Source organism: Macrotis lagotis, chromosome 6 (genome assembly GCF_037893015.1).
Source record: "Macrotis lagotis isolate mMagLag1 chromosome 6, bilby.v1.9.chrom.fasta, whole genome shotgun sequence".
NCBI classification, from domain to species: Eukaryota; Metazoa; Chordata; class Mammalia; order Peramelemorphia; family Peramelidae; genus Macrotis; species Macrotis lagotis.
The window spans coordinates 232,245,160-232,272,966 of NC_133663.1; the positions used below are offsets into that span (position 1 = coordinate 232,245,160).

The window sequence follows — 27,807 nt, forward strand, 5'->3', positions numbered from 1 at the left end:
CATCAAGTTTAGTTTTCACATCTACTTTCAAATACTTAAAATACGGTTAAATAAGTATTTTTATTTTTAAAAACAAGAGTTAAATGTTTTATACAATCTCATCAATTTTATAATACAATTCCTTTGAGATACTGAATCCCAATGGAAACAAAATAAGGGAAATTCAAATTGGATAACAGAACCCTTCACATAATTTTTGTCATTGCAAGGTAGTATGTAAGTTCACAAAAGGACTGCATAAATATCAACACAAACATTATTATGGGTTTAAATCACACACCACATCATCAATTGAACATCAAATTGAGAAAATAGTTTAATATGTCTCTTTAAAGGAAATAAGTTTTCTTTTTTTAAGGAAAATATCACAATGGTTATGAAGTCCAGCGCCACCATGCTACCTTCATTCTGTCCCAAACAGCTGTAAGAGAATCAAAAGCAGGACGGACATCCAAGATGGTAAACTGATAATCCTTATTTACTTCTCCACCATCATAATAATCAATAACATATCTAACTTCTGTTCCACAACGATTAACAATCCAGTCATGTCTGTCAAACGGCAATTCATATCTGAAATGCAAACATGCTAGTCAGTACAGGTTTTGTATTATCAATTAAGAAGTGAAGTACTTTTGGGGCAGCTAAGTGGTGCAGTGGATCAAGCAACGGTCCTGGAGTCAGGAGGACCTGAGTTCAAATCTATCCTCAGACACTTAATAATTACCTAGCTGTGTGGCCTTGGGCAAGCCACTTAACTTAATTGCCTTGCCAAAAAAAAAAGTGAAGTACTTTTAACAATTATATTGCCTCAAGGAACTTACCAATTCTATGCAGTTAGCTTCTGAAACTAACACAGAAAGCAAAGATTCTATGAAGCTAACACAGAAAGCAAAGATTCATCATATAATATCAAGTTAGTAGAAGTGGTATGATTTTAAATGCAGTAATAAATCAGTATAAGGCTGTAGTTTTCATGAAGGCCTCATGGGAGAATTGAGACAACTTGACTCTGAAGGGTTAGGGTTGGGTAGAAAAGGACAAAGATATTACAGATAAGAGTGCCAACAGGAAAAAAAGTCAAGAATATGGAAAATAGGATACAATATTTTGGGATCTGGAGAAATGAGAACAGCTTCAACAAATTAATAAAAATGAAAAAACTGAAAGTAGTAGAACTGATTGGACAGATAGGATAGGGATATATTATCAAGGACCTTGAAAGTCAGATGGGGGAAATGACTTGACATGGTAGGATGAAGAAAGAAAATATGTTGTTGGACAGGGAAATAATACAATGAGATAGAGTTAATATAGTTTAGATTGGCAAAGACACAGGGAATGAAATAGAGGTTGAAAGGCAAGACTGGCTAAGAGTTTGCCATGATAACCTAGGGATTAGTTAATAAGAACCTGTAATACAGGTCATGTGGTAGGAGAAATGAGGTCCAAAACCAAAGAATGGTTATTGCCAATCCTAGGGAAAATTGATAGAAGTCAGTTTTTAGGAGGAATGATACAGATTTTCATCTTGGTCTTGTTAGTCTGATATATTAAGTGAAAAAAGTTGTTTGTATAGGCAACTGGTAATTAGTGAACAGAGCAAAACTTGGAGCAGGAAAGGTAGATATATAAGTCATTTGGCATAATATTAAGTCAGACTAATAAGTGAATAAATTCCCTGAAAGTATGAAATGAAAAAATCAGAAAGGACTTTGGAGGACAAGGTGTTACCCATGGTTAAGAAGCAAAAGGTATAAGAAAGACTATTAACCTAATTATTCCAACATCAAACAACCCTACCCAGAGCCATTTACTTTAATATTTAACTCCAAACAACTTCAATGTCTAATTCAATAGTCTTATGATAGCTCCTGTAGCAAATAATCTTGTCAACTCTCCCCATCCTGAAAATTAGAGAATATCAGTTGAACAGAACCCCCAAACCTGACAGCAATTCCTTTAAAACATTTTTTAACCTAGTCATCTGACCTATTTGGAGACTTCTGAGAATGAAGAGTGTCCTCAACTATTCTGTTATAAATATGTTGCTTATATTGATTTGATATGTGTTTCTTGCTACTCTGTCATCTACTTGTAATGATGAAATCTTCTGTTTCCCCTTTTTTTTTATTTGTCTCACCACTCCTTTTTCATTGTCACTCTTTCTTCTATCTCCTAAACTTAGGAAAAAACTACCAAAATGTGCTTGGCCCTTTTCTCTCTTGTTAGGCTCATTATCTACTTTCATAGTTTCTACTGCCATGACATCATTTAGATGATTTCTAAATCTCCATCTCTTTAGCTCCAATCTCATATGAAGAACTCCAGTCTGATATTTCCAAATTCCTAAAGGAAATTTCTATATAAACATCTTCCCATACCTCCAAATTAACATGCTCCAAACATCCAGATAGAAATTTATGATTTTATGTCAAGTATGAATGAGAAAATTATCAAATTGCACTGAATTTGCTTTTTCATTATCTAATCCTACAAAATAATTTAGAATCATCTCACTCTTCATCCAGATTTTTAGCTAAAAAAGCTCTTTAATGGTCTTCCTCTCCAAGCTCTCCCAACCCAATTTCTCTCAAGTTTCAGCAACAGAGAAGTACATTATTAACTTGCTTGAAAAACCTCATGTTTTTGAAGCTTATTCAGCAACTCGTTTGGCCTGAAATTCAAAGTCTTCTACAATATAACCCCAATTTATTCTATGACTTTATTTCACAATTCCCCTTCATGCAGTCTATCTTTCATGCAAATTAGGCTATTTATTCTCTTGCTATTCTCTGCCTTCTTTTATTTTTATCTTTCCTCATAGAATTTTTAGTTACTGGAAAAGAAATCTTCCACAATGTCTGCCTGCTGAAATCTTTCCTTTTCTCGAAGGCTTAAAATAACACTTCCTCTATGAAGCTTTCCCCAATCATTTCAAGAGTAAATTGTTTCTTCTTCTTCTTCTTGAAATTAGTCATAGCTCTTTTGTTTGAACTTCTCTTTTTTCACTTACATTTTTCAATGCACATTTTCTATTATACTGATAAGCTGTATCTTATGTCATTTTTATTTCTAGTGCTATGCCTATCCTAAGTGCTTAATAATAGAAACAAATTAGGATAGATGAGTTTCCACAAATGCTTTATGCTATAAGTCAAATTCTAGGAATAACCATGACTAAAATGTGCTAAATTGTTATTTTTTAATGAAGTACCTAATCCTGAACATATGCTAAAGGTAGGTGGATGCAATATGTACAAGATGATTAAACATCTAATCAATATTAATTAACATGTATCCCTATATATTCCAGGATAATACAATCTTCCACAAAGCAGAGTGTACTACTAAAAATCAAGATAAAATATACAGTTAAATAGAGATTAAAGTTAGAAAAGATAGCAATCAAGCACTACTTCCTTTAAAAAAAAACTATATGTCAATTCACATTTTCTAACACTCTGGGTACATTTTAGAACAATATGCAAACTTAAAACCATTAAAAATACTTCTGGACTGTAACCTACCCCATCCATGAGCGAATTCTTGCTCTTGGTGAATAGTCCTTAGCTTTACCTCCAAATCGAATCAGTGTTGGTCCACATGGACACTCACTGTAAATACAAATGAAAAGACATACATTCATAATTTATTCTTAATAAATATGGTGAGTAAAACTAAGACTCTTGAAAAATAAAATGTATTATTTGTGTAGAACTACTATTCCATACTATATTCTATAATAATGTAAAGACAACCTAGTGGTCTTTATTAATAATAGTAATAAACAATATTATTAGTTAAGCAATGTAGTTATGACAAAAATATGCCTTTATTCATGAATTAGGCGCTTCAAGTCTCTCCTTATTCCTTTATAATAGTCTGAATAGAGGACATATTTTAGAAGTATTATAGAAAGAGAAGTGTTTATTTTCATGGCCTTTTGTGATGGGTCAGTAAAAGATTAGAATTCAAATCCTGTCCTTAGATATTTACTATGTGATCCTGAGAAAGTCACTTAATTTTCCAGGCCTCAGTTTTCTCATCTATAAAGTGATGGGCTTGAGACTGTGGATGGTGGCTAATGCTGACTTGGTGTCAGGAAAATCTGAATTCAAATCCTGTCTCAAATACCTATCTGCTGTGTGATCCTATTCAAGACACTTAAGCTGAGATCTTCAATTTTGTCAACTGTAATATGGGAATAAGAATACCCATCTCACAGAGTTGTGGTGACAATAAAATGGGATAATATATGTAAAGGGCTTTGCACTTTTACAGGACTGTACAAATTCTTGCTGCTATCATGCATCATCATCATTATTTTCATCCTTCTAAGTTCCATCCTAACTCTAAATCTAAGATCCTGTGAATGAAATGATATAATGAAAGTATAAAGGATTCTATGAAGACTGATGCTTTTTTTTTCTGTTTTTTTTCAAATCACACCTAAGGACATAAATTCCCTATTGTAATAGAGCATTAATTGTGAATAATGATGATCTGATAAAAATTAAACTTGTTCTGGGGACCAAAGTTCAGGAAATACAGATTTTAGAAATACAAAGTTAGGCATGTATAAGAAGACTGGATGAGTAAATTATGTAACTTAATACTTTTAACTACTGAGATGATGAAGATATGACTTAATTTTGATGTTCTCCCTTACTGATTTAATATTAAGACTATATAGGTGGAATAATCTAAAACATAACTGTTTCCTTATTATCCAAAACTTATTTAATTTTATTTATGGCTTTATGTGTCTAGTTGGGTCCCTTTCCTCTTCTTTCAGGTTTAATTTCTTCTACAGGGTGGCCAAAGAATTGAAAACAAAATTCAGTCAAAGTTGTTCCTACCAAGTCTAAAATATGCAATAACTACTTTTTTAAATACCTGCTGAATAATAACAATTATACAAACAAACATTTATTAGGCAGACCCTACTATTACTAAACAGACCCAACTATTACTTTATCAAGGGAGACAACATGTACACATAGAAACATATACAAAATAAGAGTTGACTTTGAAGGAATGTATAAGAAGCATGGTAATGGTAGGTGGAAGTCACGTTACGCAGGGCTTTGATTTCAGAAAGAAAATAGGTGCCTAATAAAGCCCCCCCCCCTGCCAACAGTGATTTAGAAATAATGCATATCCACAAAATGTGTGACCAGATTCATTAGAAGTTTATCATAGGGGAGGCTAGATGGCACAGTGGCTAAAGCACTGGCCCTGGAGTCAGGAGTACCTGGGTTCAAATTCAGTCTCAGACACTTAATAATTACCTAGCTGTGTGGCCTTGGGCAAGCCACTTAACCCCATTTGCCTTGCAAAAACCTAAAAAAAAAAAAGTTTATCATAAAAGCACTTACGTAGCATGAAGAGCTTCCCATTTTAAAATCTCCTTCCAAGCCTGCTCATTATTCTGATTGTGAATTCTAATAATATTATACATATCTTTCTGACTGATATCATCTTCTTTCCACTTCCATCTGGTAAGAAAGTATTTTACATAATTCCTAATTACTTTAAAATGCAGCCACAAAATTAATCGAAGAACATTTTAAGAAGTCATATACAAATGTGCTTAACATACAAGCAATTATACTAATTGTTTGGTTCACTGCTTTAAATCTCAGGCATTCTGATGATACTTATACAGTTGATAAATACGTTATGTGTGTGTGTGTGTGTGTGTGTGTGTGTGTGTGTGTGTGTGTGTGTATGCCCAAATTTATTCAGTATATAAGCTGAAAGGAAATGATACTTCTACTATATTATTTTGCAAGTTCCCAAAATTAGAGGTAGCAAGAGAACTCTGGAAACACTCATTGTCAAATGTGAAGCAATTTACCTATTTAATTGATAAAATTGATTAATATTCCCATTATTTCTTCGAGTATTTTATATGAAAATAAGGAATTCTTGCTTCTTTTTTGGTTGAATTTGCATGTATTTTGTTAAATCATACTTAAAGTCAATGATAAATATTAAAGTAGTTTTCAGATGCTTACCACATATTTGGAGTAACTCTATATTACACATCTTTCAGGGAATTTTAAAAAAATTATATTTATATTCTACTTAACATCATTATTTACTTACCCTTTTCTTAACATGGCATTCCAAAACATCTGTTCTGAAGGGTAAACCCATTTTTTTTCTGAATCTGCCCTAGGAATTGATGATTCTTCCCTTACAGTTGACAGTGCAAATGGCTGACCAGGGGCTGGTGTCTGATTAGGTGGTGGCATCTAAACAAAATAATGAGATTGTCGAGTTTTTTTAAAATACTGGGGAAATTCTGATATAAAAAATATAAATTATAAATGTAAACATCAAATCCTAATTGCTAAATTAGAAAAATTATAGTTTGACCACTTTTTTTGGTCATATATACACACCAGTCACATAAGCTCAGTACTATTCAAATTTTCACACTAAAATTTCCAACATTTATACTACCTATCCTTGGGACACAATATTGCATTTTTAAACAACCCAAGACAATCAAATATAAATTGGTTTTCTCCAGTGGTTATTATTTCTTCTGAATTGAAAATATATTGCTCAATTTCTCTTTTTTTAAAAAAAGGTATGACTTTATAAGCTATTATGAGGACCTGTATGATATACTTTTAAGATGTTAATTTTTAGAAATGTATGCTAAATATAAAGTGTTACCCTGGAAGTCACTTAATCTCTTTCTCAGTTTCCTCCTTAGCAGAGTGCCTAGTATACAACCTCAAATGATGTTTGCCCTTCATTCTTGAAGACCATGACTTCAGGGAGGTAATGCCAAAACAAGCATATGCACTTAATAAATACTTCCCACCTCCTCAAATGATACCCCATTTGATAAGGATGGTGGTCTCCAAATGCATACACTTTTAATTTGTAACTGTAACAGGAAGATAAAATATACCTGATAAAATATAACTGAATAAAACATATTCTTTCTTGCTCATAACTCAAAAGATCTTTCATGATGAACAGCACAGAACTTGGGACATTTCAACTCAAGTGATGTAAGTTTTGTAATGGATGTCACTTAAGTTTTACTCCTGAAATTCCTAAAACTTCAGGAAATTCAAAGCTTTTTTTTTTGTGAAAAATTATGATCAAATAAACAGAAAGCAACTTAATTGAACCAAATTATTTCATAAATGTCTTTAACATGATTCAAATGATGGTTTGGACTAATATATAACTTAATATAAGAAATGTTCATTTGAGGAATTTTATGTTTGGGTTTTTTTTTTTTGGTAAAATCATAGCTAAAGATGTTTATACATCATACCTCTTCTTTAAAAGATCCATATAATAAATATTTCCTAAATTCAGTGTCAGGAAAGATTATCTCAGTAAAAATGCATACTTTCTTTTAGGGTACAAGGTACTATGACCTGAGATGTTTTTCCTTTTGTCTTACCTACCAGTAAACTCAGAATTAGTGCTTAATTGCAATAATTAACTTACCTCAAATTCATAGTAGCATCAATTTCCCTATTTCAAGAAGTTTAGTAAATGCCTAACAAATGTTTGTCATGAGACCAATTGTTTTATATTGTTCTGTTTTTCCACATTTAAATTCAGTAAGTCTTCAAATCCATTTAGGGAATAAGTAGGACCTAATTCCCAGGTATGTAACTATTTAACAAAAGCTGTTTGCAAAAATAATTGTTCATTTTTCCAAGCCATGAAGACTTTCGAATGAAATATACTTTTCTTCTTCTTTATATGCTGCTTTCACTCTACAGGTTATTTATAGCTCAACACTTCCAAAACATCTGTTCTGAAGGGTAAACCCATTTTTTTTCTGAATCTGCCCTAGGAATTGATGATTCTTCCCTTACAGTTGACAGTGCAAATGGCTGACCAGGGGCTGGTATCTGATTAGGTGGTGGCATCTAAACAAATAATGAGATTGTCGAGTTTTTTTAAAATACTGGGTTGGGGAACAACCTTTTCTCTAAAAAAGAAAAGGGCTGTAAAATTATTAGCCTTATAAGTAGCACTAACTAGTTTTGAAGTTTACTTTTGTTTGTTAGCCTGTTTGTCTCCAGACCACTGTCCTCCAACAAATTTTTCATGGAATCTCAACTTGCTTTTTTTCTAGACAACAGCTATCTCTTGTTCTTTCTCTGTTGCTATGGCATAAAATAGATAATTGACACTAGTATCCCCAAATATTATATACAATTTATAGTATGGGGAGTTTTAAAAATCTTACAAAAAAAAACATATTTTGAGAATTGGCATCAAACATACCAAGTTTGAAGGATCTATATTATCTTTATTCTGATAAGCAGCTGATGTTATAGGACATTCCACATATTCATATGCTCGATCCTGATGTGCAGGCCCTGAGTTAGATTGACTTTCACAACTTTTGTCAGATGAATTTGGACAACCTGAAATTTAAAAAAAAATATGGAAAAGAATCATCATAGACGATGATAATCTTACTCTTTATTACAGTGAAATACCTGCCTTAATTTGGGGCCTGAGTTAGATAGTAAAAGGAGACAAAGCTCTAACGACCAGCAGGCTGCTATTCAGTTCTACAAAGATGTATGTAAGGGGGAATGGTTTTTTTAAAAATAAACTTAGACTCAAAAAAATAGAGTTACAAGGGAAAAGAAATACCATCTAAGGCAAAGCCTGATGTTATAGCTCTCAAATTCAGGAGCTAGATAAATTTATACATCACATACTCACACATTTTAATCTGAGAAAGAATACTTTAACAGGAAGACTTTATTGCAACTCAATGCCCAACTGCTAAACCTGACTGGAGTAATTTTAGTCAATTGGGAGGAATTTCTAAATTTCTTATATAGTCGTGAGAGATAGGGTTGGTACTTAAGCAGGAGTGAGCAAATCCTGAGGGGTCCCACCAATCCTTCATTTTTTTTCCTTTTTTTTTAAATTGAACCTCCCTAGCTCGTTCTGGCTGGAAAGAAGTTTTGATATATACTCCATTTTTCTTACCTGGGTCTGCTTGGCATAGTCTTGTATTTCCAGGGGTTCACCTTTAATACAAAACTTATTATGGATCCTAAATCAGCTGAGCCTACTCTTACTCAGAGCTCTAACTTCAGGTACTTGGTATTACAAATGTACAGATGTACAACACTAAGCCCTGCCCCACCCCCCTTCATTCTGAGGAGGTTTTCTGAAGACAGAAGATTGGGCAAACAGTATTTTCTAGGGGATTTTTTAGAAGAAGATATAAATAGGGTGAATAAAGTTTAGAATAGGCGTCTTTCTCCAATCTCAGAAATGAGTGCTTTGCCCAATGTAACTGATTTTACATATAATTAGGTATTCTGAAACACTGATTTAAAGTATCTTCTTGACTAGGTAAAGAAAGAAGTTACAACAATGACTATGAATGACTGAACTCAACAAGGACTTAAAGGTCCAGTTGTAATAGCTGAAAACATGCAACCATCACTGTGAATCTGACCTATGAGGTATGCATGTGAGAAAACAAGTTCTAAGTTCTAAGTCACCAGCCTCACATTCTCCTCCAGAGCCATCTGGGTCCAGTAGCCAGATATGAATCAGGACAACTGGAGATGGCTCTAGATGTGATCAGGGTTAAGTAACTTGTTTAAGGTCACAAGGCTAATAAGAGTAAAGTATTTGAGGCCTGATTTGAACTCCTGTCCTCTTGACTCTAAGGCCAGTACTCTACCTACTATGTCACCTAGCTGTCCTTGAGTCAACTGAAATGGTAAGTAAATACCTATGGGGTACAATTTAGTCTTGTGTTAAGACATAATTCATTCAGAAGTAAACTTAAATACTAAGAGAATTTTTAGGTTTTAAAAAGTAAGTTCAGGGGCAGCTAGGTGGCGTAGTGGATAAAGCACCGGCTCTGGAGTCAGGAGTACCTGGGTTCAAATCTGGTCTCAGACACTTAATAATTACCTAGCTGTGTGGCCTTAGGCAAGCCACTTAATCCCGTTTGCCTTACAATAAAATAAAATAAAATAAAAAAAAATAAAAAGTAAGTTCTACTACACCCAAGGGGCAACAAAAATGTGCATACCCTTTGATCCAGCAATACCACTACTGGGTCCATACCCTGAAGAGATGATGAAAAAGGGTAAAAACATCACTTGTACAAAAATATTTATAGCAGCCCTGTTTGTGGTGGCAAAGAATTGGAAATCGAGTAAATGTCCTTCAATTGGGGAATGGCTTAGCAAACTGTAGTACATGTATGTCACAGAACACTATTGTTCTATTAGAAACCAGGAGGGATAGGAATTCAGAGAAGCCTGGAGGGATTTGTTGTATGAACTGATGCTGAGTGAGATGAGCAGAACCAGAAAAACATCGTACACCCTAACAGCAACATGGGGATGAAGATCATCCTTGATGGACTTGCTCATTCCATCAGTGCAACAATCAGGGACAATTTGGGACTGTCTGTGATGGAGAATATAATCTGTATCCAGAGAAAGAACTATGGAGTTTGAGCAAAGACCAAGGACTATTATCTTTAATTCAGAAAAAAAAAACGAACCTGATATTGTCTGATCTTGCTATCTGTTATACTTTATGTTTCTTCCTTAAAGATATGATTTCTCTCTCATCACATTCAATTTGGACCAATGTATACCATGGAAACAATGTAAAGACTGGCAAATTGCCTTCTGTGGGGGGTGGGGGGAGGGAAGTAAGATTAGGGGGAAAATTGTAAAACAAAATAAATAAAATCTTTAAAATAAAAAAATAAGTTCTAAGATTTGCATATTGTGTGTAAATCTAAGTACTATATACCTACCTAATAATGGTTTTACAGAAAATATAATAATTAAATGACATCTGACACATCTACTATTTTTAAATAATGCAACAAAAGAGCAACCAGGTGTTGCAGTGGATAGAACACTGGTCTTGGAATCAGGAGGATAGGAGTTTGAATTTGGTTTCAGACACATGACTCTTAATAGCTATGTGACCTTAGGCAAGTGACTTAACCCTGACTGCTTCACATCCAGAGCCATCTCCATTCCTCCAGATTCATATCTGGCCACTAGACCCAGATGGCTCTGGAGGAGAAAGTGAAGCCGGTGACTTGGCACAGCATCCCTCCCTCAAATCCAATTCGTATACTTATCATGGCATCACCATGTGGTCTTCTTTGAAAATGAAGAACATTATCATTATAATGCAACAATATCTCTAGATCTCTAGAAGAAAACAACATGAAGTAGAATCTCTGATTTGCTACTATGATTTTAAGAAGTCTTAAACTTTTGGGGTTATCCAAGAAAAAGTCACCTTTTTCTTTTCCTTGATGCATTGGGCATCCTGATGGTAGAGAGCCCGTCTGATGTTCTGAAGCAGTTGAGCTCTGCACCGCAACAGCAGGAGTGGATGTGGACATACCCATGGTCTGAACCTTCTTTTGGAAAATGATTCTAAATAGACATCTGTTAAAACAAAGCCAAACAATTCACTTTTAACAATGCCCTTCAGGAGATCCCCTCTTCATCCACAACCCAGCCTACATAAAATCTGAATTGTCAGAACAGCAAAGATTGCTTTACAAAGGAGTAAAATGAAGACGAGTGAGGTAAATTAACTTTCACCAAGCCACATGATTAATGAAGGAACACATGAAAATCAGAAACATATTCTTTACCAGTACAACAGGGCATTTCATTTACTCACGTGGCAGCAACATAGTTGAGAGGATCACTTTGAGGCAATCTTTTTAGAAAATCTCCTTATTGCCATATCAGTGAAAGATGGAAACCTATGGCTACCCCCCCCCCCAACCTTCACATTATTAGTGCTAATGACCTCCATTTTCGGGCAGAGCCTGGTAGGCAGATAGAAAACACAAGTAACTAGATGTGGTGGAAGCCTCAATGGTCCATGGGATGCTGTGGATTCAGTGAGGAACCTCAGGGAGGGAGGCCCGTGAAGGCTAAGGAAAGCGAGGAAGAAGTGGGGGGATGGGGAGGGAGGGAGGGTCGGCTCTCCGCAGGGCAGGGGCCCAGGGGAGGGCGGCTCCGCTGCCCCCCCGGCTCCGGGCCCGTCCTGGGGCGCCGCCAGCAAGGGCTGCGGGGCGGCGCGGAAAGCGGGGGGCAGGGAGGGAAATGCGGGGTCCGGCGCTCCAGGCGGCCCCTCGCCCACCTGCTGGGCCCGGCGGCAGCCGCGTCCCCGCGACCCTGCGCCCCGCTCCCGACTCACCCCTCTCCTCTGGCTCCGCCTCCGCCACTCACCCCTCCCCGCCGCCGCCCCACTCACCTCCAGCGCCCTCCTCGCGCTTCCTCCCTTCCCAGCCTTACTTCCTCCTCTGGAGGCGGGGCTTCCGGGCCCGCCACGCCCCTGTCCTTCCGCGTTCTCGGCCTCCCTTCCCTCCACTCTCCCCGCTCCGTGTCTTCTCCGTTCCGCCGTCTCCTGGGCTTTTGGGGAGGCGGCGGCCGTGTTCACTTAGGGAAAAGGATAAAAGGCAGAAAAGAAGCCTCTCTCGGAGCGTTAGGGAGGATCCGGTCCTAAAATCCCGGCCCTTTAGGTTGTGGGCTCCCTGAGGGCGGGGGCGCGACCTGGTCTTGTGTCCGGGGCGATGAGAGGCAAGAAGCTGGTCCCTCCTGTCCCGGAGCCTGCAGCCCCGTGCAGAGGACACTGGACGGAGAAGGACCATAGAAGCGGCAGAGCTTGTACAGGGGCAAATTGGCAGTGCTAACAGACGGAGGAGGTATAGAATATGCACAGGCTGTAGACATTTAAAAAATTGTTTGACTTTGACTTTTAAATAAGTGCAACTTTTTCGTTTTGATTTCAGACCGAGCAGGGCCATGGTTTCTGTGTACAAGTAATTCTTTGGGGAGCAGAGTGAACGTGGATAGTAGCCTGTCAATCAGCAAGCATTTATTAATGGTCTTTGTGTCTGGCACTCTGCTGCCCATCTAGGTTACAAACACAAGAGGGAAGCCGTCTTTACTTGCCCAGGTGGGAGGGGTGCCCACAACCAACTAGGAACTGGACCTGTGACTTCAACGGCATTGGCATTCCCTAGGCAAGTTACAGAACTGTTTAGAGCCGTGCTTAAATGGCTGAATCAAGGTGACCCGGTCACCTGTTTCAGAGAGAACTGAGATCTTCTAACTTGAAAACTATGTTTCCTCTATACATAGTATCTTAGACAAGTTATATTCAAAGTAAATACAGGGCAATTTGAGGAAGGGAAGAAGGCATTAGTTTGATTGGCATTTGTGGGTTGAATTAAATAACTTTTTCCTAAAAATTATTAGCCTAAGGGAGGCTAGGTGGCGCAGTGGATAGAGCACCGGCCCTGGAGTCAGGAGAACCTGAGTTCAAATTCAGCCTCCGACACTTAATAATTACCTGGCTGTGTGGCCTTGGGCAAGCCACTTAACCCCATTGCCTCACACAAAAAGAGAAAGAATTACTAGCCTTAAAAAATCAAATAGAAATAGTGTCCACATACATTGTATTTTAAATTGATTGAATTTTTAAAATATAATGCTATCTATATTTTATTTGTATTTTATAAAAATTTATAATTATAATTTGTTTATAAAATTGTTTTATAAATTATAAAATTGTTTATAATTTTTTCTAATAAAATCATTATATTTTTATTATATATTTATATATACTTTATATTTATTATACATTATATATAATCCATAATTATATGCCTATATTATATAATTATATTATGCATATTATTATAACATTTCATATCTTATAAAAGATTTTATATGGTGGATATAATAGAATCCTCTGTCTAACTCCCAAACATGGGTTTGGCTAAGTTTTTCCCTAAAAGGATGTCTCTTGGGCTGTTGGAGAGAGGGGACTCAAGAAAGGTCTCAGAATAGTCTTTAAAGGAAATTAGGAATTCTGACCAGCCAAAGAAGAAAGGGAATGCATTTTGTGCCTGAAAGATAGATTTTGCAAAAATAAAAAAGATGGGAGATGCACCATTATGTATGAAGAAAGGCAAGAAAGACAGTTTGGTTGTACTGCAGAGTATATGAAGGGCAACAAAGTAGAAAAGTAGGTTGGAATCAGGTTTGCGAAGAACTTGTAATTGCCAAACCAGAGAAGTGTGTGTTTTTAATGCTGGACATTCCCCCACAGAACATGGAAATTAAAGTTACATTTTGTTATTGGAAAGGCTTTAAGGAACAAGAAATACTGAAACTCCTCATCTCACGTCTGTTGAGAAAGGGAAAAATAAGCATTTAGTGATAGCTAGGTAAAGCATTGGGTCTGGAATCTGGAAGACCTGACTTCAAATCTGTCCTGAAATAATTAATAACTGTGTGACCCTAGGAAAAATTCACTGGAGAAGGAAATGGCAAACACTTTATATGACATGAGTCAGAGCAAGTCACTTAACCTCTGCCTGATGGAGAAGAAAATGGCAAACAATTCCAGTATTTTTGCCAAGGAAACTACAAATGGATTCATGAAGAATCTACCATGGCTGAAACAAACTGAACAAGAATAAGAACATATACTTTCTATTATATGCTAGGAAATGTGCTAAGTACTTTAAAAATGTTTTGTCATTTGATCCTCAGGACAACCCTGGGTGGTAGGTATCATTATTATTTTTATTTTATAGTTGAGGAAAGAGAATCAGAGGTTAACTGATTTATCCAAGGCAACACAGCCAATAAGAGATTGTCAAAGTATAATATTCCCAAGTCTATGATTCTTTTTTTTTAAAGATTTTATTTGTTTTACAATTTTTCTCCCAATCTTACTTCCCTCCCCTCCCCCCCGCCATGGAAAGCAATCTGTCAGTCTTTATTTTGTTTCCATGTTGTACATTGGTCCAAACTGAATGTGATGAGAGACAAATCACATCCTTAAGGAAGAAACAAAAAGTATAAGAGATAACAAGATCAGACAATAATATATCTTTTTTCCTAAATTAAAGGGAATAGTCCTTGAAATTTGTTCAAACTCCATGGCTGTTTATCTGGTTACAGATGGTATTCTCCATTGCAGACAGCCCAAAATTGTCCCTTGTTGTTGCACTGATGGAACGAGCAAGTCCATCAAGGTTGAACATCACCCCCCATGTTGCTGATAGGGTGTACAGTGTTTTTCCAGTTCTGCTCTTCTCACTCAGCATCAGTTTATGCAAATCCCTCCAGGCTTCCCTGAATTCCCATCCCTCCTGGTTTCTAATAGAACAATAGTATTCCATGACATACATATAACCACAGTTTGCTAAACCATTCCCCAATTGAAGGACATTTACTTGATTTCCAATTCTTTGCCAAATCTTTAATTCTGTTAAAAGATTGGTTTCTTTAGAGTACACAGCCTTATTATCAATCACCTTGCCAAACTGTAAGACATTATATATCCCATGTACCTTATCCTATGTTAATTACAAATTCAAGAGGACAATGATCATAGGAGACATGCCCTGCCGGGGAGAGACAACAAAGGACCAGATAGTATTGGACGTGGATGAGGAGCAGTTTTGGGAGATACTGTGCAACTTTCATGGTTAGGCTATAAAGCAGGTTAATGATTTTCTCTATTCTCTGTTTTTTCTGAAACAGCCTCCGCGTTAAGTTTAGATGGTAAAGCCCAAAGAATGATACTGCATGTCTAAACTATACTTTCTGTCAATTTTATTTTAACCTTATGGGTTTTTTTTCAGTTTTAGGGTTCATAAGCTTGAGATTAGATTTGTACTCAGTATTTATGACTCCAGGCTCAGTATTCTATCCACTGTCACATTGCTGTCCCAGTTTAAGAGGATCATTTGACAGATTAATGTAAAAATTTATTTTATTTAGCTATGCATATTTTTACAAGGGTTTTTTCTGTGCTTTTTCTCTGTCAGTGAGGAGATGAGAGAGAGAGAAAATATTTTTCATTTTTTTAATGTAAAAAGTCACTTTGCAAGCTATGTGGAAGATACCAAAAGGGTAGAGAGATCTGAAGCAAAGAAAATAATTATGAGGTATTTGAAATAGACCAATTGATTTACTCAGCACATATATATTACAATCTCTATGCTAAGAACTGGGGATACAGATTGGCTGCCCTCCAGCATCTTACAATCTCATGGGACAAAAAACATGCAAGTATATCTGTACAAACTACATATAAAACAAATAGGAAGTATTTAAAAGAGGGAAGGCACTAGAATTAAGAGGAGTTGTGAAATGTCTTCCTAAGAGAGTGGAGCATATATTCAAGTGTAAAAATTGTGTAAAAGTGAAAGCCATCAAGTGATGAGTCTTGGGAGCCTAAAAAGATACCTAGAAATGAGAAATTGGTGACAGGGAAATTGGTGGTGCCACCACAAGATCAGGGTTCTTGGATGTAGAAAAACTTATGACTAGTCTTGGAAGATTGAAAGCTTAGGATTTTTATCAATTTTTCACAATTCACAGATTAAACATTTTCCCAAGAGCTTGTAGATAGGCTGAAAGTTACTTGAGGATAGGCTGAAAAACAAAGGTCTAGGTGAGAATGTCTGAGGGAAAGAAAGAAAGAAAGCAAAATAGCCATAAGAAGTGCCTGGGTGGGGGCAACTAGGTGATGTAGTGGATAGAGCACCCGCCCTGGAGTCAGGAGTACCTGAATTCAAATCTGGCCTCAGACACTTAATAATTACCTAAGTGTGTGGCCTTGGGCAAGCCACTTAACCCCATTGCCTTGCAAAAAAAAAAAAAAGTGCCTGGGTGAATAAAGAGGTACAGATGAGAGAAATGTTGAAGAGATACAAATGGAAAAAATTGACATTGGATTAAATATTTTGGTCAAAGGAGTATGAAGAATTAAGGATAACACTGAGACTAAAAATCTGGGATATTGGAAGGATGCTGGTGCCGTTGAAAAAAATAAGAATGTTCAACAGAGGTAGGTTTGAAGAGAAGGGTAAGTTCTGTTTTTAACATGTTGAATTTGAGATTAATCACCAGTCAATCAAAAAGTATTCATTAAGTTGGATTCAAAAAGATAACTGCCCAAGTAAAGAATGAGGGGTTTCATAGTTAGACAATTAGCTCAATATGAGTCCATAGCACTACAAAAGGTAATTCAGCTTTATGCTGTCAAATTAATGTTATAAGCTGATTAGTTTTGCTGAACCTATTTTATCCACCTTTTTCCTTCTTTGTTACAAATACCTTGCTGGGTAGGAAAGGAGTGGAGCATATATTCAAGTGTAAAAATTGTGTGAAAGTGAAAAGTGTCAAGAAAATAAAAAATTCAAAATTATGTAGCATTAAAGGCACAGGTACATACTTGGGGGTGGAGCCAAGATGGTGGCTTGAAGGCAGCATATCCCAGGACCTCCGCCTCTCCAAACCCCCCCCCCCCCCAAACAGAGGATGGCTCTAGCCAAAATTTAGAGGGGCAGAACCCACAGAAAGACTGAGTGATATGTTTTCCCAGTCCAAGATAACTTAGAAGTTCCATGGGAAGGGTGTGTTTTACCAGGACTGGGGGTTGGGAAAAAAACTGTGGTGCAGCCCAGCCCAGCCCAGAGATCACCAACAACAGCTTGAAGGGGTGGTGAGAGAACTCTGCTGCACCTGTGTTAGTGTGGAGTGAGCAGCACAGCTGTAGAATATGCAGCAAGAATCAGGAGAAAGCAGCCTGCAACCACCAGAAACAGTAAGGGAAGTCTGCAGAGATTTCTCTACTCTCCCTGGGGTAGGACTCTGCTCTTTGCCTACACTCAGATACTGCCATTTGGGCTTCCATACTAAGATAGCTGGATGTCTCCTTATAGCCCCAGGACAGAGGGAAGTACTGGCTATCTACATATCAAAGCACAAAGACCTTGGAGGAATAAAGGTCCCAGTGGGGTGTCCCCCCCACAAAAGCAACCCCAAAGCCTTGGAAGTGCTGCAAACTAGTCTTGGGCTGAGGAAACTAGTAAACAACAGAAAAAGAAGAATCTGACCATAGGAGAATTACTTTAGTCCCATAGAAGATCAAAACACATACTCAGATGATGACAAAGTTGAAGCTTCCATATCCAAAACCTTCAAAAGAAATAGAAAATGGGCTCAGACTATGGATGACTTCAAAAAAGACTTTGAAAAGCAATTAAGGGAGGTGGAGGAAAAATTGGGAGGAGAAATGAAAGCGATGCAGGAAAATCATGAAAACCAAATAAAAAGATATACAAAAAAATACTGAAGAAAATAATATGTTAAAAACCAGTTTAGGCCTAATGGTCCGCCCCTCCAACACCGGGAAGCAGAGCCTTTCTGCTCTTTTCCAGGTTACCTTGAGTAGGAGAACTGCCTCACTGGGTCAATCTGTAGGTTCTGTCTCTCAAAAATTTAGTTAGAGTCCTTAGTTTAGAATTTTTATGAGAGGTCGCCCAAGAGAGACAATCCTCTCTTGTTGTCTTCTTGGCTCCGACCCCCTCTAGTGATTCAAAATTTTATTTCCTTCTCATACCTTTGAAGTCTAAGATACTTGTAGTCTAAGATATGATTTGCAGTTTGATGGACAATCTCTAGAGCTAGTATTGTCTAATATCCTTCTGTCTGATGTATCCTTCATATATCAGTATGATTATAAATATGCACCTATATATATCTTTATATACAAATACATAAATGTATATATGTATATCTTTTTATCTATATCTTGAAGCAAATCTTGAACCATGTGTGTGTGTCCTGCCTTGAAGCCAGGAGCCAGAGGAATTTTCTTCCCCCAACAGCTAAACAACTCCACATGCTAGCACAGAGTGTGAGTAATCATTGTTTCCATAAATGAGGAGAGTCTTATGCAAATGCCCAGGTTTGAGCCTTGAGTTAACAATTTGCTTAAGTGTTTTTTTTCTTCCCTAGATACTGGATATTTCAGATTATCTCAGTGTTTTCCAAGCTTTCCAATTCTGAAAAATTCCAGATTATCGGTGTTACTTTGTTACTTCTTTCTCTGTCTCTCTCTTCATATATATATATGTATATATATATATATATATACATATAGATGTATGTATATATGTAATATAAATATATGCTTATGTGTGTATATATTCAATTTATGTTCTATAAACTTATAAAGGTCTAAGAGATATACATATGCATATGTATACATCTATATGTATATATCTCTTGTGATATATATCTCAATATTGTATACTTTCGTATGTCTCTTTTGATGCATACATAAGATATATACATCTATATATGTGTGTGTGTTTGTGTGTGTGTATGTCTATATCTCTTAGATCTTGGAGAAAAATAAATGAGATATGAAAGATATTATCACAAAGGTGAACTGGTCATGTAGTGAGTAAGGGATAACAAAAGAATTACCCAAACTTTCTATTAGTATTCATACAACATCAAGATGAAAATCAGAGGAAAGTCCTGACAATGTAGGGTAGAGTCCTTTCAAATACTTACGGAAAGGCTAAGAAAGTAAGGATGGGTTGCATTTGCTATCATTTAGGAAGTACCCACACCAAGGAGAATACAGACCTATCTGAATACTGATACCCTTTCATAACATTATAAGATTTTTAGAAATGTTGTAGAGTTTCTTATTCTCAGGTGGACTGTTAGAAGGTATTTTCTTCTGGAAAGGAAATGTAGCATAATATTAAGGAGTCTAAATTTAGGAGTCAGGAGCCCTGAAATTAAATCTCGGGTTTTGTCATTTATTTAGCTACATGATCTTGGGGAAAATCACTTGATCTCACTGAGTTTTATTTCCCTTACCTATAAAATGGGTGAAATAATTTTTGTTTTATCTATCTATCTCAATAGTGTTTTTATCAAGTAAAGAACTTCTAAATCTTAAATTGCTAAATAAATTTGAGCCATTATATGTAATTGGAATAAGTAACCATCTGCCTGGTATGATTTGAAGAGCATATGAATAACGTTCCTTGCCCAAAATATCCTCTCTGCTAATCCTACCTTGGTACTTAGGTTTTCATGTTATTTACTTCATTGAATACTAACTTACACAAGCAAATAATCAGAGGGGAAATGAGGTACTAAAACATTAGTACAGTAACTTAAATTATTTTTTCAGATGTGTTATGTCATCAACCAGAAGAGAATTGGGATACAGATAGGGATTAGACCTATGATCACATTAATATAATTTTCAAGTAGGGAAAAAACTCCCTTTCTGAAACATATTGGCTGTGTGACTGGGCAAGTCTTAATATGTTAGGAAACTCTTAAGTTACAGAAAAGGTGTCAATGTGTTGACAACATTTTGGCTAGTTCAAACCAACAACCCTCTCAAATTGTTGATAAAGGCTTCAAGGGTAAGGTTTTTACTCATGTACATTATTTGTATGGCTCACAGAGAGACATAGAGATATATCTTTGGAATCTTACTCATCTCTCCCCAACGAAAAATGATTTTGCCAGGTAGGAAAAGAGTGGGAGAAGCTAGTCTATTCAAGAAGTTAGTCTGTTCTACTTCCCTTAGAAAAGGAGTACCCAACTAGAATTATATCTATCTGATCCCCAATATATTACTAATCTAGGGGAAATGATTTTTAATTTCAAACGTCTGTTTCTGTTTACTATCCTTTTTTTTTAATAGGTTTTTTTGGTTGTTTTTGCAAGGCAAACGGGGTTAAGTGGCTTGCTCAAGGCCACACAGCTAGGTAATTATTAAGTGTCTGAGACTGGATTTGAACCCAGGTACTCCTGACTCCAAGGCCGGTGCTTTATCCACTACGCCACCTAGCTGCCCCTGGTTACTATCCTTTAATGGTGAAAATGTGCCTCAAGTTATAGCTGAAACTATTTTAACTTCTTTCCCACCAAATGTTAGTTAGATCTGTTGTTCAAAGATCATCATCATAATGAATGAACACAATTATTCAAGCTAAAAACAAACAAAAATAGAGAAGTACACATATATCTCTATCTCTCTATATCTCTATGTCTTCTCTGTCTTTCTGTCTCTTTCTCTCTCTCTCTCTCTCTCTCTCTCTCTCTCTCTCTCTCTCTCTCTCTCTCTCTCTCTCGTCTATCTATCTATAAACTACTTCTCCGAGCTTTCTCATTGGGACTGAGATATCTTAATTCAACTAAGAAATTCCCTTACCTTATCCTTGGGGAAATATTACTAAAATCTCTGTTGTAGCAAGTTGGAAATAAGGTCTAGTTCAAGGTGCCTCGGTCTTTGTGTGCCAGCTTTTTCTTTGAGTCTTTCTTTCCTTCCAAGAGCGTCTCCTTGAAGCAAATTGTGAACTATGTATGTCCTCCCTTGAAACCTGGAGCCAGAAGAATCCTCCTCTCACAACCTCAGGACAACTCCCCCTTAAGCTAGCAGAGAGCTTGAAAAATCATTTGTTCCACAAATTAGGAGAGTCTTATGCAAATGCCCAAAGGTACCTGAATGCTTAAATAGCTTTTTTTTCCCCCGTTCTAGAAATTCCAAGTTATCTGAGATTTTCAAGTTTTTCAACTCTGAGAAAGTGTAAAACATCAGTTTTACTTTGCCATTCTTCAAAATACTTAACTTATAGCATTTTTACAGATAGTACACTTATTGTTTGATATCTGGGTCATCAGGGAAAAGCAAACTTTATTCACACTTTTGAAAAAGTTGTAATGTAGTTAAAATTTGAACAAGATGACTAATGAGTACAGCTCTTATTTAGAAAAAGAGGAGATTTGATGAAAGGACAATAACCAACTATAAAATACAGTTTCCAGATAGACTCAGTGTCTTGATTTTATGTACACTAAGCATCAGTCTTTTAAAGGATGGATAGACAAATAGATAAATGGATAGATAAATAAGATGGATAGATAGATAAAATGGAGATATATAGATAGATGGAAGATAGATAGCTAGATCACAATTAGCATAACTTCTGTTTTAATCTGCTTAGTCTTTAAAATCTTGTGAGTGCTAAGGGAGTCATTCTGATTTATCCGATATCCGATGGTTGTTAGTAGTTGAAGGTTTGCACAGCTGACTCAGAGGCAGTTTTTCAGCAGGGTTACTGTTCGTCTCATGGACATGGACAAAGAATGATTTAAACAAATCCATACTTCCTCAGTGGGAGCCCATGGATCATCTTTGGATTTAGTCCCACCATTATCACACAGAGATCAAGAGGTCCTAGACTGCTACTAGACCTAGGTAACCATTGCTATAGTCTAGCAACAGAATTCCAGGACTTAAAATTGAAAGTGAACTTGAATATATTATACATTTATTACATTTAGTTGAGTCCCAGAAATTTGAAGTTGTTTGCCCAAAGTCACAAACCAGTAAAAGTTAGAATTAGGATGAAAATTCAGATTGTTTCTGACTCCTGACTCCTGACTCCTACATCACACATAAGGTTACATCAGAGTATATAATTTAGTCTAGATATTTGTGTAGTCCTTATGGAAATTCTATTTTTCCTTTGAATCTTTGCTTGAAATTGTAGAAATAATTTCTTTGTTAGTTTTTTTTTTTGAGGGGGAGTGTTTGTGTATATATAATTTTGCATAGTGATAGATGACTTTGTCTGTTTCTATCTCCAGCCTTACTTTTTAAATTTGGGGTTTTATTCCAGGGACCAAGATCTTCCCCCCACTATATTTTTGAGTGGGATAATCAATTCTTCTTGTTTCTGTCAATATTGTTGTTGCCACCATTCCTTTTCAATTTTCTTTTTACCAAAAAAAGATATTTATAGGTTTCTATTTTTTCTATTTTACCAACAAAAAGATATTTATAGGTTTCAGGCTGCCTCAACTGATATCAGCACTCTAATTCCCAAGAACATATTGCAGTAAAAATCTAAAAAGAGTGCCAAACTAAATAATGATCAAGAAATCTAATGAGAAACCACATAAGGGGACATCATCTTTCTTAGATTATAAAAAAATTAACCAGAAACCCAGGAACATTAGGAAAATGATCTTCCAAAAAAGTACAAGTGCAAAACCCAGAAGAATTCCATCATGACCAGAGATGGGCTAGTGATATAGTCTGCAAGGCTCCATATTCAGGGGCAATAAGAAGCAAAGGCTCCTTTAATAATCACTAGATTGGTTGAAAACCCACTGCATAGAATTTGGAAATGATTGGGGATATGGGGATATGAGTAGGCAGTACTCATACTGGGACAAATCAGACTAAAGAGCTTTGAAGTCTATAATGCTCTGACTAGAGATACCATGAGGACTTTGAAAAGCAATCCCGGAAGGCCTAAAACCTTCTAGTGTTATTACTGTAGGTACACCCTGGGAGGTGGATTTCAGGGCAAGAATGCAGATTAACTCTGAATGAGACCAAGCAGAACTAATTATCCCGTCTAAACATATAGCAGGTGGCAGAGCTTGGTCCCTGGAGCAAAACCCCCAAAATGAGGAGGCCCTAACGGAGAAGAAACTTTGAAAAGGCAGAACCAAGAGTCAAAGGTAACCTAGAAAGGAAAATTTATCTGAGTACTTGATAGGGATTATATTATTGAATAGCAAGGCAAGACTATGGCTGAATATATTATGTTTCATAAGTTATAGCAAATTTTGCTATAAGAAATAAAAAGATCATTTCAGAGAATTCTGAGACATATAAACTAATATAGAATGAAATGAGCAGAATCAGGACAATTTATGTGATAAAAACAACAATATAAAACAAGACAATTTCTAATGACTTAAGTACTCTGATCAATGTGATGACCAATTGTGGCTCCAGAGCACCTATGATGAAGCTTGTTATCCACTTCCTGGTGATGGATTCAAAATGTGGAGAGACATATATATTTGAATACAGCCATTGTGGAAATTTGTTTTGTTTGTGATTATTTGTTCTGCCAAACATTCAAACATTACTGCAGAGTGTACAACTCTGATGGACTGGCCACATTGTTTGAATGCCAAATCTAATGCTTGCCAGAAAGACTATTTTATGTAAAGCTGTTCACAGTGAGGTCAGATGAAGTGATACAGGGATTCTTTAAAGGACTCTCTTAAGAACATTGGGATTGATAATGCAGCTGGGAGTCACTGGCACAGGACAGTAATTTGTCGTACCCTTATCAGAGGATACTGTCCTCTATGATTAAGGCAGAATTGAAGCATCTTAAAGGCAATGTAAATGGTTAAGTTTAGTGTACCCATCCCAGGTGTTCCTATGGAGCAATTGTGTTCATCCTGTGATAAAGCATCCCTTGCATTGGTTTGATTAGTCATAATTGGATACACTAACATAGCTTGTCACTTTGGTCTTTTTTGATAACAAAAGACAAGAACCAACCAACCGACTTCTACATTACAAGGGTGTTTTAAAGATAATTTCTTTTTGGAGAGATAATGATTTTTAGGTAGAAGGAACTAGCATTTGTGGTGCCAAGAAAAAAAGACAAAAAAAAAGAGTACACTGAAACTTTTTTTTTTTTGTTATTGCATAGAAAAAAGCAAAAGAAAATTCAGATGAAAACACAGGCAAGCAGGACAATTTTGAAAGTAGTGTGTAGAATTTAAATACTTTTTTTTAAGTAAGCAATATGAGAAACATATTCACAGTTTTACATTTAAACCCCTTTTTCTTCTGTTTTATATAGGTAAATGTTCATTTTTTGGTGACTGTTCAGTATAGAACTTTTAAAAGAAAAAAGAACGATTTTCAGAAAGAGATAGCTTTGTTACTGTAGCAAAAATAGGTATTATATGGAAGGCAATAGGCACCAATCAAAACGATTGACTTATTCTAAGGAAAGATTACTCTATGATTGCCACTTTTGGTTTCTCTTGACTTTAAAACTGGGTAGATTCATGGTAGCAAATGGGAGTAGCAATTTCCTAGGCACTCCAATTCTGCTGCAAAGGAACTGGTCTATAACAAGACCTGACAAATGGTTAAGAGTGAATCTTGTCTTTGTTTTGTGTATTTCTCTTGGCTGGTGTAAATGTACTCCAGTGCAGTTCCTCATGTTTTTTCCTCTTTTAAATATTTTCTCACCTCCTTGGAAAATGTTATAAAGAATTTTGTGAAAGGTGACATTTTCAGAAGCACATCTTTACAAAAACAGCTGAGGAGAGGGTGATTTAATTGGTCTAGAGGAAGCATACTCAGATATAGGTCCTCTGGCTCCTTTTAACCAAATCATTTGGGACTAATCATTTTTAAATCGGGTTTTGCAGTTAAGCAAATAACAGAACAGATTGTTTGAATGATACTTGAGTGGAGAGTTCTGGCTAGTGAGGTCCATCAGTTGCATGATTCTATTCCCCTGTAGTCCAGCAGCTATTAACTAGGACTAATTAGTGAGCTGTCGCATGCAACTAACACTTTATAATGGACAACGTGTGAAATTTTTTATCATCTTGGGAGGAACAGAGGACTATAACCTCTAACAGAAGTCTTGGAATTAAAGCTTCAAAGGAAGAACTAAGAAGTTGCTGGTTGCTCCTACAGCCAACAGAGGGTAGTGGAAGCTCATAAACTAACATCATCCCCATAGCCAAAAGATCACCTTTATTTATTTATTTAAGACTAGTTCTTAAGGAGTGAATTATCAAAGGTTGGGGAAATCCTGATTTTGGACAATAGACATCACAGTAATCAGAGGATAGGGGTTAGAGGAGAAATTATGAAGGGATGATGAAATTATCATCTTGGTAAGATTTCATCAAATGAGATAAATAATTTGTAAAGTAACTAGCATGCTGCCTATCACATAAAATGTTTGTTTGCTTCCCATCCCATTTCATCATAGAAATGTGTTCTTCCTATGATATTTTTATCTGAACCTATTTCTCTTTTTTCCCTTTTTCAGTCTGTAACAGTGAGGGAAAAGTTCAACTACAAGGAAATGACAGAACAAAGGAAAAAGGGGGTTTATTTATCTTCACCTGCAGACACATGTCAACACACAGTTTAAATAACATTAAGCAATTTTCCCCAACCACTTAGATCAGAGTTTTGGCTGGGATAGGTGGACCTTATTTTCTACCTGTCACAGGGCCCTGTTAAGCTTATCTGACTCATAGTTAAGATGCTAATCCGGTCCATAGCTACAAGAACTAGGACAAATGGGTAGAAGCTGCAAAGAAGGAAATTTCAACTTGATTTCTATAAAAACTTCTTGGACTTCTCCAAAATTAGGACAAGGTTCTGTGGGAGGGAATAGGTGCCCCCTCATTGGAAGTTATTAAGAAGACACTAGTTGGGTGAATTGTAGTAAGAATTATTTATTGAGTATGGGTTGGATTAGTGGTTGGGATCCCTTCTAACCCTGAGATTCTATGATTTGTAGCACTTGAGATTCTGAAATTGAAGAACAAAAAAGACTTTCTAATACTCCATGTATGCCTTATGTCATTTAGAAAAATCTGATCTATGTGGACTTCCCCAAAGAAAGAGACTGACAAAAAAAATGATTGTAAAAGATGTATCCATAGTGACATATATTTGCAAGGGGAGGTTGATTGGAGAACTCATCAAATTGATCAGGGAATTCCTCAATCATGCACCATTACATAACAAAATTGCATTTTTCTCCCCCCCCCCCCACTTTTAAATAGTACTAATAGAACAGATCTGGTTACCTTTATAGGTAATTTGAAGAATATCTACCCTAATTAAAAAAGGATGTACTGAGTGCCAAAAATGAAAATTTGGGAATTACTTCCAAATTGACTAATATCTATGACTATGGAAGAAATGCAGGATGCAGTTCCAGGGTTTCTTTGCCTATATAACTAAGGAAGGCAATGTCTAAGCAAAATATTGAAAGGAAAAGGAAATTTGATGCAAATTAATGACAAAGAGTAGCATTTGGATTGAGAATCCCTTCTCTCAAACTGATCTTTAAATTTTCCCCTGGATCTGCATAATTATTTGCAGGGATATTCAAATAAAGAAACTTAACTTTCTCTTATTAAAATATAACCTTATATAAAACACATTTTATATGCTTAGGGGAATATAGTCCCTGAAAACAAATATTGTCCTTATGCTACTGGAGACTGAGATGAATGATAGGATCATAGGACCATAGATTTCAAACTGGAAAAAATCAGGGAGGCCATATAACCCAGATTTCATTTTACAGATGAAGAAACTGAGGCTCAAAGATATCATATGATTGTCCAAGGTCACACAGGTATAGTAGCTTCCAGTCCAGGTCCTCTGACTTTAAATCTAGCTTTCTTCGCATTGTACCCATGTTTCTCCATGATTCAATATGAGGTTGTTTTTTTTTAAAGCTTAACTCTGCAAACACCAAACTAAGGCCTTATTTGTAGCAATGGCATTAATACATCAGTCAACTTGGATAGGCATTTGGTCTTGCAGAAAGCAGATCTAGTATTGAATATAACTATCTGCACACATAGGTCCATATATACTTATTTATACTTATTTATACTTATTTAGCTATCTACAGAATATTTCTACCTCTTTATTCCTCAGCCCCTTAAACTCAACACATCTAAAACAGGGCTAGTCATTTCTGCCCTCAACCCCTTCTCCTAGCTCCTGTCAAATTAAAAAAAAAATCTCTCTTTTTTTACTTTTTTACTATAAATGTAGCAACATCATTCATCCAGGTTCTCACATTACAAATTTAAGTAAAACTTTGGATTCATTTCTCACTTTCACATATCATATTTAAACATTTCCCATGCATTATGAATTTGACAGGCACAAGATTTCTCTAAACCATCCCATATTTCTGTTCCCACTGCCATCACTCAAGTGCACATATCATTACAATTACATCTGCTTGCTGCCATTTTCCTCTGTCTCCAATCCATTTTCCACTTTATCAGCAGAATAATCTTTCTTTTTCATAGACTGTATCAT

The 27,807-nt window shown here is 36.1% G+C and overlaps 1 protein-coding gene and 1 long non-coding RNA gene across 10 annotated transcripts in view; one reads left to right on the forward strand and one right to left on the reverse strand.

Annotated features, from left to right (window-relative positions):
- Positions 1 to 298: 298 nt before the first annotated feature.
- HCCS (holocytochrome c synthase) lies at positions 299 to 12,356 on the reverse strand. Of its 5 annotated transcripts, none has more exons than XM_074192463.1 (7): positions 12,286 to 12,356; positions 11,311 to 11,462; positions 8,281 to 8,423; positions 6,115 to 6,263; positions 5,382 to 5,501; positions 3,531 to 3,617; positions 299 to 573 (listed from the first exon to the last, which is right to left on the reverse strand). In XM_074192463.1, the coding sequence occupies exons 2-7, from the start codon at positions 11,420 to 11,422 to the stop codon at positions 375 to 377; spliced, it is 810 nt and encodes a 269-aa protein (XP_074048564.1). In that variant the 5' UTR covers positions 11,423 to 11,462; positions 12,286 to 12,356; the 3' UTR covers positions 299 to 374. The 5 variants fall into 5 exon arrangements, with proteins under 5 accessions (XP_074048564.1, XP_074048568.1, XP_074048567.1 ...); XM_074192467.1 differs by lacking the exon at positions 12,286 to 12,356 and adding an exon at positions 12,229 to 12,262; XM_074192466.1 differs by lacking the exon at positions 12,286 to 12,356 and adding an exon at positions 12,172 to 12,231.
- A 1,334-nt stretch (positions 12,357 to 13,690) lies between these two features.
- Positions 13,691 to 27,807, forward strand: part of LOC141491482 (uncharacterized) — a 138,952-nt gene continuing 124,835 nt past the window's right edge. For 4 of the 5 annotated variants that reach the window (XR_012469623.1, XR_012469624.1, XR_012469625.1 and 1 more), the window contains exon 1: positions 13,691 to 18,759. This is a non-coding gene — a long non-coding RNA (uncharacterized LOC141491482). The remainder of the gene's footprint in view (positions 18,760 to 27,807) is intronic. The other variant, XR_012469626.1, reaches the window with a different exon arrangement.